This window comes from Schistocerca cancellata, chromosome 2 (genome assembly GCF_023864275.1).
Source record: "Schistocerca cancellata isolate TAMUIC-IGC-003103 chromosome 2, iqSchCanc2.1, whole genome shotgun sequence".
NCBI classification, from domain to species: Eukaryota; Metazoa; Arthropoda; class Insecta; order Orthoptera; family Acrididae; genus Schistocerca; species Schistocerca cancellata.
Genome location: NC_064627.1, coordinates 429,687,639 through 429,708,936, shown reverse-complemented (window position 1 = coordinate 429,708,936; position 21,298 = coordinate 429,687,639). Strand labels below are relative to the sequence as shown.

Sequence of the window (21,298 nt, the reverse complement as noted above, 5' to 3'; positions counted from 1 at the left end):
TTCACCTGACAAAGTCAGGTCTTACAACTAAGGGTTCCTCTAGGGGCCCATAAACAGATCAGTGCATAAGGACAACATGTGAGTGACCATGGCAGTGCTGCAGAATTTTTACACAGGTCTTCCACTTGATGCATAAATAGTAATAGGTAAGGATACAGTCAGATGCATGTGTTAGGAGGTAGATAGGGGTTTTGTAGTCAACAAGGCATGTGAAATGTGTTTTATTCATCTCATAATGTACAGAATTTCAGAACATAAGTCTGATGCACAGAAGACATGTCAAGGCTACAATTTACTAACTTAAAAATTTTGTGAAACTTAACAATATTTCTTGTTGAAGAATTTACTTATTTAAAATATGTCAAACTTACAATATTACTTATTGAAGAACTTATAAAGTTTTTTCTAATGTTACTTCAGAATTTGCATCCACCATAACCAGCATGAATTTTTACTTCATTTTAAGGGTCCACCTCAAAGTATCACTTCGTCCTTCATGAAATTTCCCACTGAGCAGTAGCACATTACAATTACAAAATTGTGTAACTTGCTTTATAAAATATTTAGCTTCATATTCCTTACGTCACAACCTATATATTGAGGAGTCTGAGCACATAATTTTAAGCAATGTGAGATGAGTGTAAAGTTTTCTTTATGGCTTGTAATGTGCAGGTATTCAAAATGATTTTTTGTGAATAGATCAGCTCTCCTGCATAGGAAAAGAATCACCTTAAATATGGGACAGTTAATATTTTTAGGTCTTTAAATAATGTTTGACATGGTTCCCTTGGCTATACAGTGCATGTGTTATGAATGATTCTTTTTTTGCAGCTTTACGATTTGTGCAAAGTTTCCTGAGTTTCCCCAAAAAATTATTCCATATCTAATAACATATTCAAAATAGCTATAGTATGCTACTATCCTCTTATCATTATGAGGCAGTGACTAAAATTTCAATTTCAATTGCAAATGTAAGGCCATTTAATTTATTTGCCATAAACAAAGATTCTGTAACTTACCAAACAAAAGCGTTGGTACATTGCTAGAAACAATAACACACACACACACACACACACACACACACACACACACACACACACACACACACACAAATTTCGAGCTTTTGCAACCCACGGTTGCTTCATCAGGAAAGAGGGAAAGACAAAAGGATGTGGGTTTTAAGGGGGAGGGTAAGGAGTCATTCCAGTCCCGGGAGCGGAAAGACTTACCTTAGGGGGAAAAAAGGACGGGTACACACTCGCGCACACACACACATATCCATCCACACATATACAGACACAAGCAGACATCAGTATATCCTCTCTTCTCGTTATCCGCCAGGACTCAACCTCCACTAATTTCAAGTTGCTTGTGTCTGTATATGTGTGGATGGATATGTGTGTGTGTGCGAGTGTGTACCCGTCCTTTTTTCCCCCTAAGGTAAGTCTTTCCGCTCCCGGGACTGGAATGACTCCTTACCCTCTCCCTTAAAACCCACATCCTTTCGTCTTTCCCTCTCCTTCCCTCTTTCCTGATGAGGCAACAGTTTGTTGCGAAAGCTAGAATTTTGTGTGTATGTTTGTGTTCGTTTGTGTGTCTGTCGACCTGCCAGCACTTTCACTTGGTAAGTCACATCATCTTTGTATATATATATATATATATATATATATATATATATATATATATATATATATATATATATATATATATATATATATAAAAAGACTTACCAAACAAAAGCGCTGGCAGGTCGATAGACACACAAACATACACACAAAATCTAGCTTTCGCAACCAATGGTTGCCTCGTCAGGAAAGAGGGAAGGAGAGGGAAAGACAAAAGGATTTGGGTTTTAAGGGAGAGGGTAAGGAGTCATTCCAATCCCGGGAGCGGAAAGACTTACCTTAGGGGGAAAAAAGGACAGGTATACACTCGCGCGCACACACACACATATCCATCCGCATATACACATAATAAATATGTCTGCTTGTGTCTGTATATGTGTGGATGGATATGTGTGTGTGCGAGTGTATACCCGTCCTTTTTTCCCCCTAAGGTAAGTCTTTCCGCTCCCGGGACTGGAATGACTCCTTACCCTCTCCCTTAAAACCCACATCCTTTTGTCTTTCCCTCTCCTTCCCTCTTTCCTGATGAGGCAACCGTTTGTTGCGAAAGCTTGAATTTTGTGTGTATGTTTGTGTTCGTTTGTGTGTCTGTCGACCTGCCAGCACTTTATATATATATATATATATATAATGAGACTTACCAAACAAAAGCACTGGCAGGTCGATAGACACACAAACATACACACAAAATTCGAGCTTTCGCAACTCCTGGTTGCTTCGTCACCCTGTGGCTAAACAAGCCTTGGTGCACGGCCAGCACATCTTGGCACAGTGTTACACCGTCTGGGTTATCTGGATACTTCCCACTAACACCAACCTATCATAACTCCGGAGATGGCAACTTGCCAATCAGTATATCCTCTCTTCTCGTTATCCGCCAGGCCTCAACCTCCACTAATTTCAAGTTGCCGCCACTCATACCTCACCTGTCTTTCAACAACATCTTTGCCTCTTTACTTCCACCTCGACTGACATCTCTGCCATAACGTCCACATCAAACGCACCAACAAGCAACAGTACCTCCATTATGACAGCTGCCACCCATTCCACATCAAACGGTCCCTTCCCTACAGCCTAGGTCTTCGTGGCAAACAAATCTGCTCCAGTCCGGAATCCCTGAACCATTACACCAACAACCTGAAAACAGCTTTCGCATCCCGCAACTACCCTCCCGACCTGGTACAGAAGCAAATAACCAGAGCCAGTTCCTCATCCCTTCAAACCCAGAACCTCCCACAGAAGAACCCCAAAAGTGCCCCACTTGTGACAGGGTACTTTCCGGGACTGGATCAGACTCTGAATGTGGCTCTCCAGCAGGGATACGGCTTCCTCAAATCCTGCCCTGAAATGAGATCCATCCTTCATGAAATCCTCCCCACTCCACCAAGAGTGTCTTTCCGCCGTTCACCTAACCTTTGTAACCTCATAGTTCATCCCTATGAAATCCCCAAACCATCTTCCCTACCCTCTGGCTCCTACCCTTGTAACCGCCCCCGGTGTAAAACCTGTCCCATGCACCCTCCCACCACCACCTACTCCAGTCCTGTAACCTGGAAGGTGTACACGATCAGAGGCAGAGCCATGTGTGAAAGCACCCACGTGATTTACCAACTGACATGCCTACACTGTGAAGCCTTCTATATGGGAATGACCAGCAGCAAACTGTCCATTCGCATGAACGGACACAGGCAGAGAATGTTTGTTGGTAATGAGGATCACCCTGTGGCTAAACATGCCTTGGTGCAACGGTCAGCACATCTTGGCAAAGTGTTACACCATCCGGGTTATGTGGATACTTCCCACTGACACCAACCTATCTGAACTCCAGAGATGGGAACTTGCCCTTCAATATATTCTCTCTACCCGTTACCCACCAGGCCTCAACCTCCACTAATTTCAAGTTTCCGCCGCTCATACCTCACCTGTCATTCAACAACATCTTTGCCTCTGTACTTCCACCTCGACTGACATCTCTGCCCAACCTCTTTGCATTTACATATGTCTGTCTGTGTCTTGTGTGTGTCTGTGTGTGTGTGTGTGCGCGCGAGTGTATACGTGTCCTTTTTTTCCCCCTTGGGTATGTCTTTCCGCTCCCAGGATTGGAATGACTCCTTACCCTCTCCCTTAAAACCCACATCCTTTCGTCTTTCCCTCTCCTTCCCTCTTTCCTGATGAAGCGAAAGCTTGAAATTTGTGTGTGTGTGTGTGTGTGTGTGTGTGTGTGTGTGTGTGTGTGTGTGTGTGTGTGTGTGTGTGTGTTTTATTGTCTCTATCAATATACCAACACTTTCTTTTGGTAAGTTACAACATCTTTGTTTTTATATATATTTTTCCCACGTAGAATGTTTCCCTCTATTATATATTTTCCACTTCAAATTTCTATCTACGTTTATTCCTAGGAATTTGACATTTAAATTCTTCCATTTTTTGATTATTATGAAAAATACAGATTTTTTCAGTTTTTGACTGGTTGGTTTTAAAACTCATGATATGGGTGTTTGGTACGTTTAGCATTAATCTGTTTAGACTGCACCATGTTTCCAAGCTACTTAATGTATTCATGACACTCTATGATATATTGTCAGCATTTTCATTTTCAATTAGGGCAAATGTATCATCGGCGAACAAGGTTAGATGAATGTTTATATTGAAAGGCAAACCAGTTATGTAGAACAGGAATAAAATTAACCCAATGACTTGAGCCTTGAGGAACACCTTGCGACACTGTTTTCCACGCTGAGAAGTAATCTGCTGCATTTGATGTGTTATTACCCTTTGTTTCTCCTCCATGGGATGTGATTCAAAACCTTTTAAAGCAATATTCCTTATTCCATTTTTTTCTGTTGAATATAAAACGCAGCAGGGCACAGTTTACAGACTTGAATCTGTTTGTAAGAGCGCAGAATTCTTTTCCTAACTAATGATGAAGTAATTTTTCAGTAAAGTCATTCATGGTATCTGCTGTGCTTTTACCTTGTTGGAAGCCATATTGGTTATTTGAAATGATGTCACACTTTGTGATGTAGCTTTGAATATGTGAAGCAGCATTTTTTTTTTTTTTTTCAAATATTTTTAATATGATTGGGAGTGTAAAAATGTGGTGATAATTTCACGTTATCTCTTGAAACTTTGATATTATTTCTACATGTTGTAAAAGATTAGGGAAGTAACCTTCCTCAAATGATTTGTTTATTATGAGGGATAGGGGGTGAGCTATTATGTTGTAAAATCTCTGAAGTACTTTGGACGAGGTGGTGCTAGCTGGTGGCAAAGACATGGTCATTGAGGGTGTTAAGTGTTTAGGGAGGGATATCAACAGTAATTAGCAGGGAGCAAGGCATTAAAGGATCAGAGATGGTAAAGAGGTGATGAAAATAGTGGTAGACATTGTAGATATGTAAAATTAGGTTGCAGGCAATGAGTTGGAGGCGTAAATCAATTAGGCAGCAGATTCTTCCATAGGGAGCGTGGTAACCAACTGCTATGAGGCTTGTATGGCAGTTAGGTTTGTGGATATTAGGAAAAATATAGAAGTTGAATGTGCTGTTGGAGGTGGGGTTAAGAAAGAGGTGAATTTGTGGGAGAAGTTCTTGGCATGAGATTAAGGATTTTAGTAGAGATTGGAGTTTACACTGGACTCCAGGAATGGAATCACTGTGGTAGGTCTTCTAAGAGAAAGAGTGAGACATTTGGCAGAGTCCTTCTGCCAGATGATCACTGTGGTTTATCAATACAGTTTTTATCTTTAGGAAGGATTATCAAGTCATGATATGTTATAAGATTGCAGATGGCTGTTCTTACCTCTATTGAGAGGCTTGTGGTGTTGAGAACTGACCTAGGAAAGGGAGGAAAGGCCAGTTTAAAGGAATAATTGACCATGCACTGGATACATATATACTCAGTACAACAGTTGATAATAGGACGAAACCTCCATGGTATACAGTCACTATAAAGAAACTTCTAAAGCAACAGAGATTAGTGAATAATATGTGTAAAACAAAGTGCAGTACCATAGATGGAGAGATGTAGAATAAAACACATTTCACATAAACATATTTCACAAAACACAAAGAAATTCTGGCCATACAGAAAGGCTGTCAGTAGCACCAAAGTTGATGTCCAGTCCGTAGTGAATGAGGAACTGAAATGGGGGGTAGCAAAATAAAACCTGAAATGCTTTGTTTTCAAATGTTCCTTTACAAATGAACACTTAGGAGAATTGCCCCAGTTTAATCCTTGTACCACTGAAAAGATGAATGAAATAAGTATTAGTGTCAATGGTGTTAAGAAATAGTTTAAATCATTAAAACTGAACAAAGCTTCATGGCCTGGTGGAATCCTTAACAGATTCTGCTCTGAATTTGTGGCTGAGTTAGCCCATCTTTTAACTATAATCAATCAAAGATCACTCAAACAAAAAACCATTTCCAGTTCTTGGAAAAAAGGCACAGGTCATAAATAGAGTAGTAGAAGTGATCCACAAAACTGTCATCCAATATCCTTGACATCAATTCATTGTAGAATCTTAGAACATATTCTGAGCTCAAACACAATGAGGTACTATCAACAGAATGACCTCCTCAATGCCAGCCAGTGTGGATTTCGAAAACATTGATCATGTGGAACCCAACTCATATTTTCCTCACATGACATACTGAAAGCTTTGGATCAAAGCAGTCAGGTAGATGCAGTATGTTTTTATTTCCAAAAAGCATTTGACTCAGTACCACACTTACACTTATTATCAAAAGTATGATCAAATAAGGTATCAAGTGAAATTTGTGACTGGATTGAGGACTTTTTGGTAGGGAGGACATAGCATGTTATCTTGGATGGAGAGTCATCATCAGATGTAGAAGTAACTATGGTTGTGCCCCAGGGAAGTGTGTTGGGACCCTTGCCGTTCATGCTGTATATTGATGATGATGCAGAGAATATTAATACTATCCTCAGGCATTTTGCAGAGGATTCGGAAATCTGTAATGAAGTGCTACCTGAAAGAACTTGCATAAATATTTAGTCAAATCTTGGTAAGATTTCAAAGGGCACATTGATTGCCAACTTGCTTTAAATATTCAGAAATGTAAAATTTTGCACGTCACAAAACGAAAAAACATAGTATCCTATGACTATAATATCAGTGCATCACTGATGGAATTGACTGACTCATAAAAATACCTGGGTGTAACACTGTATAGGGATGTGAAATGGAATGATCACATAGGCTCAGTTGTGGGTAAAGCAGGTGGTAGACTTAAGTTTATTTGTAGAGTACAGGGGAAGTGCAATCAGTCTACAAAGGTGACTACTTACAGATCACTCATATGACCCATTCTAGAATACTGCTCAAGTGGGTGGGACCTATACCAAATAAGACTAACAGGGGATATTGAACATATACAGTGGAGGAAAGCATGAATGGTAACAGGTCTGTTTGGTCCATGGAAGAGTGTCATAGAGATACTGAAGGAACTGAACAGGAAGACAATTGAAGACAGATGTAAACTTTCCTGAGAAAGTCTAGCAACAAACTTCAAGAACCGACTTTTAATGATGACTCTTGGACTACACTAAAAGCCCATACATATCGCTCAAGTAGGGATCGTGAGGATAAGATTAGAATAATTATTGCATGCACAGAAGCATTCAATCAGACATACTTCCTGCTCTCCATGTGTGAATGGAATGGGAAGAATCCTAATAACTGGTACAATGGGGCATACTACCTGCCATGCACTTCATGGTGGTTGCAGTGTGTACATGTAGATGTAGATTGAGAAATGCATGGGGGTGGTTGGGAGAGTCACAGTTGGATGGTAATACAAACTTGGGGAGACAAGGTTGAAAATTACTTTCCGTTAGTTTTGAAAGGAAGAAAAGAAGATTAGAGGTTAACATGTTGTCAACAATGAGGTTGAGAGAGATGGAGCACAAGTGTGGATTAGGGAGGGATAGGGAAGGAAATATGCTGTGCAGTTTGCAAAGGAGCTATTCTAGCACTTGCCATAAGTTATGTAGGGACTTCACGGATGGCTGGATTGGAATTTGAATCATCATCCTCCCAAGTGAGACTCCATTGTGCTAACCATTGCACCACCTCGCTCGGTCATTGGTTTTGGTCAGAAGGTATCGTGTACCAATCAGTCTTTGTTTCTAAGGTAGGAGATGAGGTACTGGTAGAATTTAAGATGTGAGGACAGGTCACGAGTCGTGCTTGGGTAACTCAGTTGGTAGATCACTTGCCCACAAAAGGCAAAGGTCCCGAGTTTGAGTATCGGTCCAGCACATGGTTTTAATGTGCCAGGGAGTTTCAATCTTTCCCTTATTTGGACAGATTCGAATAGTCCTCAAATTAGCAAAGCTATTTAAATTGTTTTTGTATTGTTAAAGCAGCTTCTTTTCATGATGACTTCACAACATAAAATTTGAAGCAGATAAAAATATTATTTTGTAATTTTTTTCAATGCATGACTTCCCATAAATATAGTATGTAATTTATACTTACTGTTTACAATGTATTTCCAACAGATTGGAACATTATATAACTGTCAGCCTGCAAGTCGATCATGGAGAGCATCACAAACGCAGACAGTATTTCTTATTTTGACATTCCTTTCGTTGCTGGCTGCTGTAATTGCATATGTCTACCTTATTTCATAGTAAGTCTGTTATCTGTTATTATTATTCTTAGTGTGTGAACATCTTTATCATTAATTGTGAATATGTGGATAGCAAAATATTGGAAATAGGAACACATTTAATAGTTTGATGTAGGTGAATAATTTTAATAGCAATAAAGAACAGAATCTTCAAAATGAAAATACAACAAAATTAATAATAGAAATAATTTCTGTACAAGGTACTGGTAGCCTGATAAATATAACAAAAGCTGGTGGCAACACTATCAGAGTGAGGGTTTCCATCTTCAGGGAAGAAAAGAGGATTAGGTAGAAAGAAATGAGATTGTTGTTAAAGAAAGGCTGGCTCGTACAAACCTTCAGGACGGCTATTCCTTCTTCTTCTTCTTCTTCTTCTTCTATTACCACCACCACTACCAATAGAAACACGTTAAGTAAAACTTTTGAACATATACATCATTCTTCATGGAGGAAAGAGGGATTGGTTAGGGAAGGCCAAAAATAGGAGGTGGGATGGAGGTAGGGACCTTGCAGATTGCTCAGATCCTATGGTAAGAGGGACTTCTCCTGTTTTCAGAACAAAGGGAAACACAGATGAAGCAGTAACATTAGAGAGAGCAGGATGTCAACAACAGTAAACTGGTCAGTGTTGTGTTGCCTATAATTCAAAGATGATAGCAGGGAAAGAATGAGTAGTACAGTTCGATTAAAGGACAAAGATAAAATAAAATGTAGAGAGATAAATGCAATCAATGTATTGAAGTAAGGAGGAGGAAAAATTGAGTAGTGAGAAGGGGGATCGGGGTAAGGCGGTATTAGGAAGGAATAATAAAAAGTAAAATTAGTCAAATACAAAAATAAGTGAATAATTAAGTAAATAATGAAATTCTACTACATACGAATTATACCGCTTTTGTAGTCTCATACTCCGTAGCACTGGTCTTAATCATCTAGAAGCTGAAAGTGTAAATGAATGTGGGATGGTCTTTGCTCAAAGATTTACACACCACCATATTTTACAAGGGTTGCCCAGAAAGTAATGCTCTGCATTTATTTTCTTCAAGAGTTTTTTATTGAACATAATGAGAATTACACACATGAAAGAATGGTGTTCCATCTACACACTCTGTTTTTCCATGTAATCTCCATCCCATTCTGTGGCCTTCCTCCAGCGCGAAAAAAGGGTGTGTATACCCTGTTGGTACCAATCCTTGTCATGATGGCAAAGCCAGTGCTTCACTGTGTGAATCACTTCCTCATTGTCCTCAATATGTTTTCCATGAACGGAATCCTGCAATGGTCCAAACAAGTGGAAGTCCAAGAGGGCTAGGTCAGAGCTGCAGGGTAACACTATCCAACCCTGTTTTGCAATTTGTTCAGCAGTCCTCAGACTTGTGTGGGGCTGAGGATTATGATGTTGCAGCAAAACATTGTTCTGGCTTGCTGTGGTGCCAAAGTCGTTGGAAGCGTATCTTGAGTTTTGTTGATGTGTTAACATATGCTTTTGAATTAATGGTACCGCCTCTTGGCATCACACCTTCACAGTCCCAGAACATGGTGACCACGATCTTACTGGTGGAAGCAGTTGCTTTGAATTTTTTCTTCTGTGGAGAGTGGGAATGGCGCCATTCCAACTATCGTTTTGTTTTGGGCTCAAAATGGTGAACCAGGGTTTCATCACCTGTCACAATCCGGGACAAGAAGGCCTCCCCCTCAGCTTCAAAATATTGCAACAAATCAAGACAAGTGTTGTTTTCTGTGTGATTTGTGACGCACTGCTAGACACCCCAGAACCCAGCTTGCACACTCTTTGGAATATCCTTGAGTGTGGATAATTGCATCCACACATCATTTGCTGATTGACAGAGTCGTAATGTGTCTGTCCTCGCAAATGACATCATCAGCTAGCTGCATCATGTCAGATGTGACAGCCATGGATTGTCTCCCCGACTGCTGCAAATCGTGGAGCTCCACCGAACTGCCTTCTGATGACCTCACACTCTGTGTCCAGGGACTAGCTGTACTTTTGTCAACAGCAGATAAACCATAGACTTTGCACAAGCATTTGTGAATATTCCATACAGTTTCTTTCTGTGCAGTGAGAAATTCAATGATGGCATGTTGCTTGTAAAGTACATAACCTACAGACGCCACTTTGAAACTGTCCTGCAGCTATGTTATCTTTCAGAAGGGATGGAAACTTGGTGCGCTCACTCAGGAGACATCAAATAATACATGCATAACATTTCACATTCGTAGCATTGTTTTCAGCTGCAAAAAAAAAAAAAAAAAATGCAGTGCATTTCTTTCTGGGCAACCCTCGTAGGTGACATGAATACACACATTCCTTACAAAGTTCAGTCATTAAGATAACCAGTTTATGTGCTATGAACTAATTTAGAAACAAGATTATTAGCTCAGATATCTAGATCAGATCCCGCATCACCTAACAGTCACCATCCTGTAGCAGTTCAATTAAGTCAATCACTAATGAAATTCATCACATTCAACAATTGTTGATTTTTATTACAATAGCATTCCGCAACACAATTCATTAATTTAGTTTACAGATTTCACTCAAAACTTATTGAACATTAGAGTTCTTATGTTTCATTGTGACCTGTGCACATGCACTCTAAGACAAAAAAGACACATCACAAAGGAGTGATGCAAATTGGTTACAGATTGATATTCATACAGGTATCAATGGAAAAATGCAAAATTGTAGGGTGAATGTGTTATGCTGCAATGCAGTTTCACCATGCAGCTGACAAGGATAATAAACAGGGAAATATCAATACCAGGGCATAAAGTCTTTGCATATTTCTTTCCGTGTATGTTGTTGGATAGTAACTACGCCTCACAAACAGGTATGTGAGCAATGTAAACAGATATCAGCATTTGAGAGAGGACATGTAGTTGGGCTCAAAGAAGGCAGTTGGAGTAATTGGCAAATCGCTGGATAGGAGTGCTAGCACTATTTGATGATGACGTTTGCAGGAATGGGTGAACCATGGCTGAACACAGCTTCAAGAAGGAAATGGTCAACCTAGACAAATGACAGAATGTGAGTACTGAGCAATTGCCATAGGGGCACTCAGAGCCCTGGATTCATGTATTATCATCGATTCAAAATGCAACTGGTGCTTCAGTGACCACAAGGACCATTAATATGCAGCTCACAAAAAGGGGGCAGAGTTCATGGTGACCCCTGCACCAACTACCAGACCCCTGCACACCAACAAGCCTATTTGCAGTGGTGTCAGGCACATTTGGCCTGGAATCTCATTGACTGGAGTAGAATTGTCTTCAGTGAAGAGCCCCCCTTTAAATTGGGTGTTGATGCCCCAGACAGTGGTGGTATACTAAACTGACTGTCATCCACCATAAGGCCAGACAGCCTGACGTGATTGTCTGGGGTGCCATTTCATTTCATAGCATGACCTCTTTGGCTGTCATCCACAGCACCCTTACATCAGAGTGATACATCGACAATACTCTATGCCCCAATCTGTTGCCCTTTGTGGTGAGCCATCCTGTGCTTACATTTCAGTAAGGTAATGCCCACACACACATGACAGGAGTTTCTGCTGCTTGTCTTCATGCTTGCAAAACTCTACCTTGGCAAGCAAAGTCGCTGGATCTCTCCACAGCTGAGAACATTTGAAGCTTTACAGGCAGGTTCCTCCAACCAGCTCATGATTTTCACGAAGAAACCTGCCAGTTGGACAGAATTTGCATGATCTCCCTCAGTAGGGCATCTAACAAGTCTGTCAATCAGTTCCAAGCCAAATAGCTGCTTGTGTTAGGATCAGAGGTGGACCCAATGTGTTATTGACGTGCTCAGTCTGTGAAACTCCTCCTCCTGGATAAATCATACAATTTTTCTGAGATTATAATCAGGTGTTTGTCTGTACACAGTACATCTCAGATTTCTGTTCTGTTTGGATAATTCCTTCATGGTGCATAATTTTTTATTTCTTTTTAATTTTTTTAGTGTATTTTTACATACACAATGAACACTGAGAGTGCACTAGAACATAAGTCTCACTCATGAACATAAAACTGTGAACTGCCAATTTTAGGTGAGATCATATTGGTGTAAGAACAAACTATTATTTTGAAAACTGCAATATACTTGAAAATTGGCTAGGTTGGATTTCACTGTTTTTAATGGGTACAAGAACTAATTTGATTTTGGCTTACAGAAAATGTTGCTGGTTAGAAATTTAGAAAAATATGTGATCACTTTTATCCTTTTGTGATGTAAATTCCTTTGTTTATATAAATGTGTGCCATAATGCAAATTATAATAAATTACATGAAATTATTAATTAATTAGTTATTAATTAGTGCTGTATGTCATTTTGTATGTAAAAATTAAGGTAATAAAATTATATGCACAAAATTCAGACATTAAAATTGGCTATGATGAAATTTATGATGGAAATTGGAGGGGGGAGGGGAGGAATCTTTTGGTCGCTTGCACAGCCACTTGTGTGCTGCCTACTGCACCTCTTCATCATAAAGAAGTTTCTCTCCTTCAGTTGCCTCTTTGAGTGCTCCAAACATGTGGTTATCACTTGATGTGAGGTCTGGTTAGTAGGCAGATGTGGCAGAGTATCAAAATGCAGCTTGTCGGTGATTGCAAATGTTACATGAGCAGTATGAAGTTGAGCATTATTGTGCTGCAAAATGACACCTTTAGTCACAAGTCCACTGTACTTTGGTCTTGTGGTGGTGTTGCCTCTAGTCGTGTGGTGTTCCAAGACAATGGCTTACTCGTCCCAAAGTGTGTCAGAGAAACCTTCCCTGTAGATGGCTGCATTCAGAACTTCTTGGGTTTTGGTTATGAGGAATGGTGGCGTTCCTTGCTTGCTCTCTTTGTTTCATTTTGGCGGTAGTGTAATCAGGTGTCATCTACTGTAATGATTCTTGTGGAGGAGCCATCACCTTCTGCTTCAAAGCAACGCAGAAGTTCTTTACAGACAACAAAGCATCACTCTTTCAGTTCTGGAGTCTGTTGAAGAGACAAATTAGATACCATAGGAGGGGAAGTGTTCAATACTGCTGACAAAGAATATTCTCTCTATTGAGGTTGAATTTGAGTGCAACTATGAAGTTATCTGGCTGTGAATAACAGGTCAAGGGTGAAGTCAAGTTAATTGTTGGACTGTTTCATTGGCCACTCAAATCCACTTTGACAGTTTTAGAGTCACTCAAAGCAAGTGTATGGTCAGTGGCGTGGAAATACCCTGATCATGCAGTATTAGTCGGAGGTGAATTTAACCTACTGAATATGAACTGGGACATGTACAGATAGACAATCTTTCAAAGTATTTTTGAACATCTTTCCCAAAAACTGTCTTGAGCAGCTAGTTAGACAAGCCCACATTCAGTGGAAATATTTTAGACCTTTTAACTACAAACAGGTCTGTCGTTATAGAGACAGGGATTAGTGCCCATGATATCATCATAGGCACTAATGGTTACTAAGGTTAATGAATCAATCAAGAAGGCAAGAAGAGTATTTCTGCTACAGAGAGCAGGTAAGCATTTAGTAGCATTCCAGTTAAATAATGAATTGACATTATTTAGTTCCAGTATGATCACTGTAGAGGAATTATGGGTAAAGTTTAAACTGCTTGTAAATTTGGCTCTGGAGTCGTTTGTGCCAAGTAAGTGGTTTAAGGATGGAAGATATCTACCATGGATATTTTTGTAGCCCATATAGTGTAGCAGACACTCATCTTGGGTTGCACTGTAGAACAGAAGTGAGCAAACTGTGGCCTGTAGGCCATTCCCAGCCGAAAGGTGACCGTAGGTAAGCCCGCAGGTATCTTTGGACCATCCCATTTGTAAAAAGTGTTATATATCTGTTGCTATAATTTTTTAATTTAAGCACATTTGAAAGCCCTCAGAGTAGCCATCTTCCCCCCCTCCCCCCCCCTCTCTCTCTGAGCAATAATTTTTGCTGTTAGAGCACAATACTGAAACGAAGATGAATTAAATAACAAAGCCAGTAATGCAGCTGATGTATCTGACAGGTGTCAGTTGCCTTTGAAGTCTGAAGAAAACATTGTTTCAGAAATTCAGTTGTTTACTACCTGCTTGTATGGAAGATTGCAGTTATCATGCAGTGAATTTTTACTGAAGCATTTCGCACAGTGGGTGACAGCAAAAAGAGGAAAGTGAAAGGAGATGTCCAAAATAAACTGAGAGTAGACAGCAAGGTTTTTTTTTCCATGTGTGGCGATTGAACTTTGTGTTTACTCTGCAATGATGTCAGCATGGTATCAAGAGTACATCCAGCAGCATTTTAACACACAACATTTTGGAGCCTGTAGTGAACTCTTAAACATGCAAGAATACAAAAGTAATGCTGAATAACAGTTCTGATGAAGAAGCAACAAAGCATTTTTACCAAATAGAGCAAAAATGATGAAACATCAGGAAAACCTTATTTTTTGTAACATAGAGTATTGCTAAAGACAACAGTGTATTTGCAGACAGTGAGTTCAGTGAACACATGTTTTATGTGGACAAATTTACCTGCCCAGATACCAAAAATGCTTTTGAAAATACTTCCACCTCTAATAGAATGTTGATATGATATGTCAAATACATGATGCTGAATGCAGTTTGTATGAACATTTGATGTGTAAGTGTGAATATTTTGACTGGAGACCACTCTCCAATAGCAGAACTGCCAAGTTGATGACAGATACAACGGAAAAAATGGAAATGTGGTTGAGGCCAGGAGGATTACAGTAACAAAGGGTATAGTACCAGGATAGTGTCCACCTGCATAATTCAGAAAAGCTCGTGCTGTGGAGAAGGATCCATATGACAATTCTGCAGCAGTTTTCTTCCAATGATAACAAAAAACCAATGCTGTCTGCAAATAATAGTTTGTAGGCACAAAATTCGAAATGCTTACAGGTTTGAAACAGATACCAATGTATGGAACTTGGGTTGCTGTTTGTTGACATTCATTGTCAGCCATTACAGGAAGCAGATGGCACTGCAGACATGGTCTCATGGGCCCTACACGAACGGCTAGTACCATCTATAGGGAAATTCCAGTTTCATACTTGTACACCTGGTATAATGTGTAATGAATGGAAAAAATATTTCAAAGTGCCTAACAATATATTTTAGCTTCTTTCAGAGTTCTCACGTTAAAAAATGCTTTACTTTATGAATTGTAACTTACTGTACAGGGTACATAAAAACATCTGTCAAACTTTGGGGATTTATTCTTCATGTCAAAGCATTACAAAAAGTTCATTGGAACACAGTTCCAAAAATCCTTTGTTAGGGAGGTATGACAGGATTTATTATTGGACAAAAATGATACATTTACCAAACATATTTACAATTACAAAAATTACTTGAATTGACCACTTCCTACTACCATGCACCCCTTAGCCTGCATTCCATACTTCGCTGTACACTGTGGAAATATCCTGGTTTGTTCTTTATTTGGTCAAATCCATTTTGGGTACACACCTCAGAGCTTATGATTGGTACATTAATTGAATATACCAAGGATTTTAAATGTCCACAAAGGAAAAAATCTACTTATTGGATTCAAATCTGGTGATCGGGAAGACTGTGCAGTGGATTCCCCCTCAACTGGTCAATGTGTTTGGAAACTGGTTATCAATATACTGGTGAACCATTCATGAAAAGTGAAGTGGATCACCACCATCCATAAACCACATCAAGTAAATGAAGCAACTTGTATCTGAAAAACTGTAGATACATTTTTCTAGTAAGACTTTGTAGAAAGAAGTGGAGGCCAGTGAGATGATCGTGAATGATTTTACTCCACATACTGAGGCTGAACCTCTGTTGATGCCTGTGTTGTCACATTACATGAGAGTTTTCATAAGCCCAGACGTGAGATGGTGTGATTAATGCCTCTGCTTCTTACAATTCTCCATGTACTAGTTGATGGATTTTCACCCACAGTACAAAGAGTACAAAGAGTTCTTCAAGGTCACGCATTCATACATCTCATGGTCCCCCACCATCCACAGTTCTCTTCTCAAATGTGCCTGTCTCTTACAAGCATTGGTGGAATCTTAAAAACATTATTGTACAAGGCAACTGCCTATCAGAGTAATGTTCAGCGTAAAGTTGACATGCTGCGTCCTCATTCCCATCTGCTCGGCCATGCATGTAGTATATATTTATCTCCGCACTGAATAAATTGTTGCGATGTATTATGATGGAAGTTACTCTAAAACAGAACAAATGACAATCATATGAATCAAAACACTGCTGGGACCACCTGTAAATAAGGAAGTGAGTAAAAATGTACATTTGAGGTAAACTGTACAACCAGAAGGCATGATTTCCTTTCGTACCTACCTAATGAAGGATTCTTGAGCCCATGTTCTTATGACCTATGTGTAACGTTTTGATGTCAATAATAAATCTTTAAAGTTTCTGATACATGTTTTTTTTGTGAACAGCATAGTGAAAACATGATTGTAGCCAAGATAAACACAAAACGGACTGCCACCACAGTAGTACAAGTGTACATTCCAACTAGCTCCACAGATGATAAAGAAATTGAAAGAACTTATGATAAAGTATAAAATAAATTATTCACCTTGTTACATAGAGTGGCTGCCTGGAATTCAACAATAGGAAAGGGAAGAGAAGGAAAAATGCTATGAGAACATGATCTGGAGAAAAGAAATAAAAATCAAAGCCATCTGCTAGAATTTTGCGCAGAGCACATTTAGTCATTGCTAACACTTGGTTTAAGAATCATGAAATATGGTTGGGTACTTGGAGGAGATCTAGAGACACCGAAAGGTTTCAGACGGTTCCAGAGATCTTCCAAAATCTCAAACATCTATGTGAATGGGAATTTGGAATGAGAAGGGAGGCATGCTAGGGTAGCCTATGCAGTTGTAAGAAGCCATTGTGCCAGAGTGGCACAGTGGTTAGCACACCTGCCTAGTAAGTGGGAGACCCAGCTTTGAAGCCCAGTCTTGGTACAAATTTTCATTCATCTCTTCAATCTGCATACATACAGAGATTGTAATGGTAAGACAGATGTTTAGGAATCAAATTTTCAACTGTTTACATGCAAACTGAAGTGATGAATGAAAATCTGTATCAAGGCCAGGAAAGGAAACGAACCTGGATTTCCGGCTCACTAGGCAGATGCACTAAAAATATATGCTACCCTGCCACAGAGGCTTTGCACAACTGCACAGACTACCTTAGCATGCCTCCCTCCTCAATCCAAATTGCTATTCACATCTACTGTTTGAGTTTAGGGGGAATCCCAAGTCAGCCGAGGTGTGAATGGGAATTTGCAATGAGGAGGGAGGCGTGCTAGGGCAGCCCATGCAGTTTTAAGAAGCCACTGCGCCAGGGTGGCACAGTGGTTACCACACTTGTCTAGTAAGTGGAAGGCCCAACTTTGAATCCCAGTCTTGGTAAACATTTTCATTTATCTCTTCAGTCTGCATACATACAGAGATTATAATGGTAAGACAGAGGTTTAGGAATCAGATTTTCAGCTGCAAAACTTTTCCGAGAACATATGTGGACTACAACCTTAATTTATTTATTTGTAAATTGCAAGTAGAAAATTAAGAAGATGCAATCTAGATAAAATTGGAAAAAAAGAGTGTTGGGTGTCTCAACAGGAGCATTAGGCATCAGTTGACTGAAATGGGGGAAACGAGTGCAATAGAAAATGAATGGGTAGATTTGAGAAATAGTGAAGGCAGGAGAGCATCAAATAGGCGGGAAGACAAGACCCAGTAGACATCCTTGTATGACATATCAGATATTGACAGAAGGGGAAGATGTAAAATTGCAGCAAATGGAGCAGGCAAAAGAAATTGCAGACATCCAAAAAATAAGATTGACAGAAAGAAGAAAATGACAAAACAGTAATGGCTAGAGGAGGTTTGTAAGGCTTGCAGAAGATTGCAAAACCATGAAAAAGATATACCACATATAGGAAAGTTAAAGAAAACCTTCAGAGAAAAGAAAAGCATATGCATGAGAATCAGGAGCTCAGATTGCAAGCCAGTACTAAGCAAAGAAGGGAAGGCTGAGCAGTTGAAGGAATATACAGAAGTGCTATACAAAGGAAATGAGCTTGAGGCGGATGTTACAGAAAGAGAGGAGAAAGCAAAAGATGATGAAATGGTAGGTGTGATACTGTGAGAATAATTTAACAAGGCACCTGGCATAGACAACATTCAGTCAGAAATATTAAGCTCTTTGGAAGAACATACCACGACAAATTTATTTCTCCTTGTTTGCAAGATGTATGAAATACCCTCGGGCTCCAAGAAGAATGTAATAATCCCAATTCTAAAAAAGGCTGACAGATGTGAATATTACTGAACTATCACTATTATGGAAAGGAAGTTGCCACTCACCATATAGCAGAAATGCCGAGTCCCAAATAGGCACAACAAAAGATTGTCACAAATAAGCTTTTGGCCAGTGGTTTCAGTTGCCAAAGTCTGCAGTCGTGTGTGTGTGTGTGTGTGTGTGTGTGTGTGTGTTTTCTCTATTTTTGACGGATGCCTTGTTGACTGAAAGCTTATGTGTGACAGTCCTTTCGTTGTGTCTATCTACGACTCAACATCTCCAATATATGGTGAATGGCAGCTTTCCTTTTCATAATATTGTTACATTCCATTCTGGATTTTCCATTTGTTGATTTTTTACTGACATATCTGTTTGATAGTACAAAGTACTGACACAAACTATTTACAGAAGAATTGAAAAACTGGTAAACTCAACCCAGAGAAGATCAGTTTGGGTTCCATTGAAATGTAGGAACATGTGAAGCAATGCTTACTTTACAAATTGTATATTGAAGATGGGTTAAAGGAAGGCAAACACACGTTTATAGAATTTGTAGATTGAGAGAAAAATTTTGACTACATTGACTTGACTACACTGTTAGAAATTATTAAGGTAGAAGGGATAAAATACAGGGATGGAAGGTTATTCTCAACTTGTACAGAACCCAGACGACAGTTACAGTAGTTGTGAAGGGAGTGAGTCAAGGTTGCAACTTATCCTCAGTGATAATAAATCCACACAGTAAGCAAGCAGGAAAAGAAACCAAGGAGCAATTTGGAAAGGCAATTAAAGTTCAGGAGGAAGAAACAAAGACTTTCAGGTTAGTCGGTGACATTATAATTCTATCAGAAATGACAGAGGATTGAGAAGACCATTTTAGACGAATGAATAGAGTTTTGAAAAAAATTTGTAAGATGTACATCAATATAAGGAAACAAGGATAAGGGAATGTAGTCAATTTAAATCAGACAATACTGAGATAATTAGATTAGCAAGTGAGATGTTGAAAGCAGTAGCTGAATTTTACTATTTATGCAGCAAATTAAATGATGGTGGTAAATGTAAAGAGGATATGAAATGCAGGCTGGCAGCAGCAAGGACAGCAACTCTGAAGAAAAGAAAATTGTTAACATTCAATATAATGTAGCAGCCTGGTGTGCTGTGACCATTATGGAGGGGTTTGGGGAGTCACTCTCCCCATTATGAAGTTGATTTTCTCCTTTCCCACTTAGGCACTGTGGATCTGATGGGCTGGCAATGACTCCAGGAATCTGCTGGAGGTGAAGGTGGTTACAGCAAGATAGATAAGAGTCAGGAAAAATTTATTATTCATTAAGTTAGATGAGATACAGGTGTGCATCTTCAGTGGTTTCATTGAAGCACTATCTTTTATCACCACACATCATTTAAACCACTTCATTCATCTCATAAAATTCAAAGAAACCTTGGAATGCTCATTCATTTCTATCTTTGTTGTTAGTTCCTGTGGTAATTTTATGTGGTAAAATGTGACTTTTACCCAACATAAATTTCTATTTACTTGTCTTCATTCTCACTTTATTTTCAGTTTTGTATCTTATCAAATTACCATTATACATTTTGACATCCTCTGAAAGACATTTTCATATAGTTTCATTTGATTCAGCATTTTTTGTCATCTTGCTATTACTATTTGTTTGAAATTCTTGCCATCTCATTAATAGCATTCATTTGATTTTTCTTCTTTTTTGTGTTTGTAGTTGCAACATTAGGGACTATTGTTAAATAATTGCATCTTTTATCAATATCTGTGTAATTTTCATACTGCAAGTCTCTGAATTCATTGCTTTATTTAATGTGTTACACCTCACCCTTTTAAATAAATTGTTGTTATCAACATTTCTGACTTCTTGTCGTATGAGTCTGTTTGTTTTTTGTGTTGAATCTATTTTTACTCTTCATCTTATTAGTCAATGATAACTTTAAATTCTGCATGATTTATGACCAATGCATCATTTAAAATTTCCATATTGCTTGATAAAATGTAATCAGCTCCATTTTTTTCCTTGCTAGTCCATTTTTTAGTTGGTTTCTTCCAACAAGTGTGTTAAGGGAGCATACGTTGTTCTCAGCAAATTCTACAACTATTCTGGTATCATAACCAGAACTTCCCCTCATCACAATTTTGTCATTGAATCATTGAATTTGCTGTCCTTAATCATTTTCAGTAACTTTTTGTAGAGAGCTCATTCAGGAGGTTGGAGCTTCTAATCACCACCTGGTGATCCTGGTTTATATTTTCTGTGGTTTCCCTAAATTACTTCAGACAAATAACCTTGACGATTCTGTCATTGTCAGTATTGCCTGTTAGAGTGTGAATGTTCGTATATCTTAATGAATGTTTTTGTTATTACACTGTAGTACTATGGCATCTCCGTTATCCCCATAGAAGTGATTTACAGATGAATTCTCCTACTTCTCCTCCTCCTCCTCCTCCTCCTCCTCCTCCTATTACTACTACTACTACTACTACTACTACTACATCATCTTCTGTTTTATCATCAGAATGTGGGAGCCGGCAATGCACAAATCTAAATAACTTCCATAGCTGATTACTGTAGCTGGTATATGTCAACTTAGCTGGTTGTGAATGTGGGAATTTTATTAGAACAATTGGCTACATTGAATATACATCTA

General features: G+C 39.0%; 1 protein-coding gene across 6 annotated transcripts in view; it reads left to right on the top strand.

Moving 5' to 3' along the window:
* LOC126161898 (transmembrane channel-like protein 5) overlaps window positions 1-21,298 on the top strand; it is a 297,583-nt gene that overhangs the window by 243,592 nt on the left and 32,693 nt on the right. For all 6 annotated transcript variants that reach the window (XM_049918048.1, XM_049918045.1, XM_049918047.1 and 3 more), the window contains exon 14: window positions 8,154-8,284. In XM_049918048.1, coding sequence (XP_049774005.1) covers window positions 8,154-8,284 — 131 coding nt within the window. The remainder of the gene's footprint in view (window positions 1-8,153; window positions 8,285-21,298) is intronic.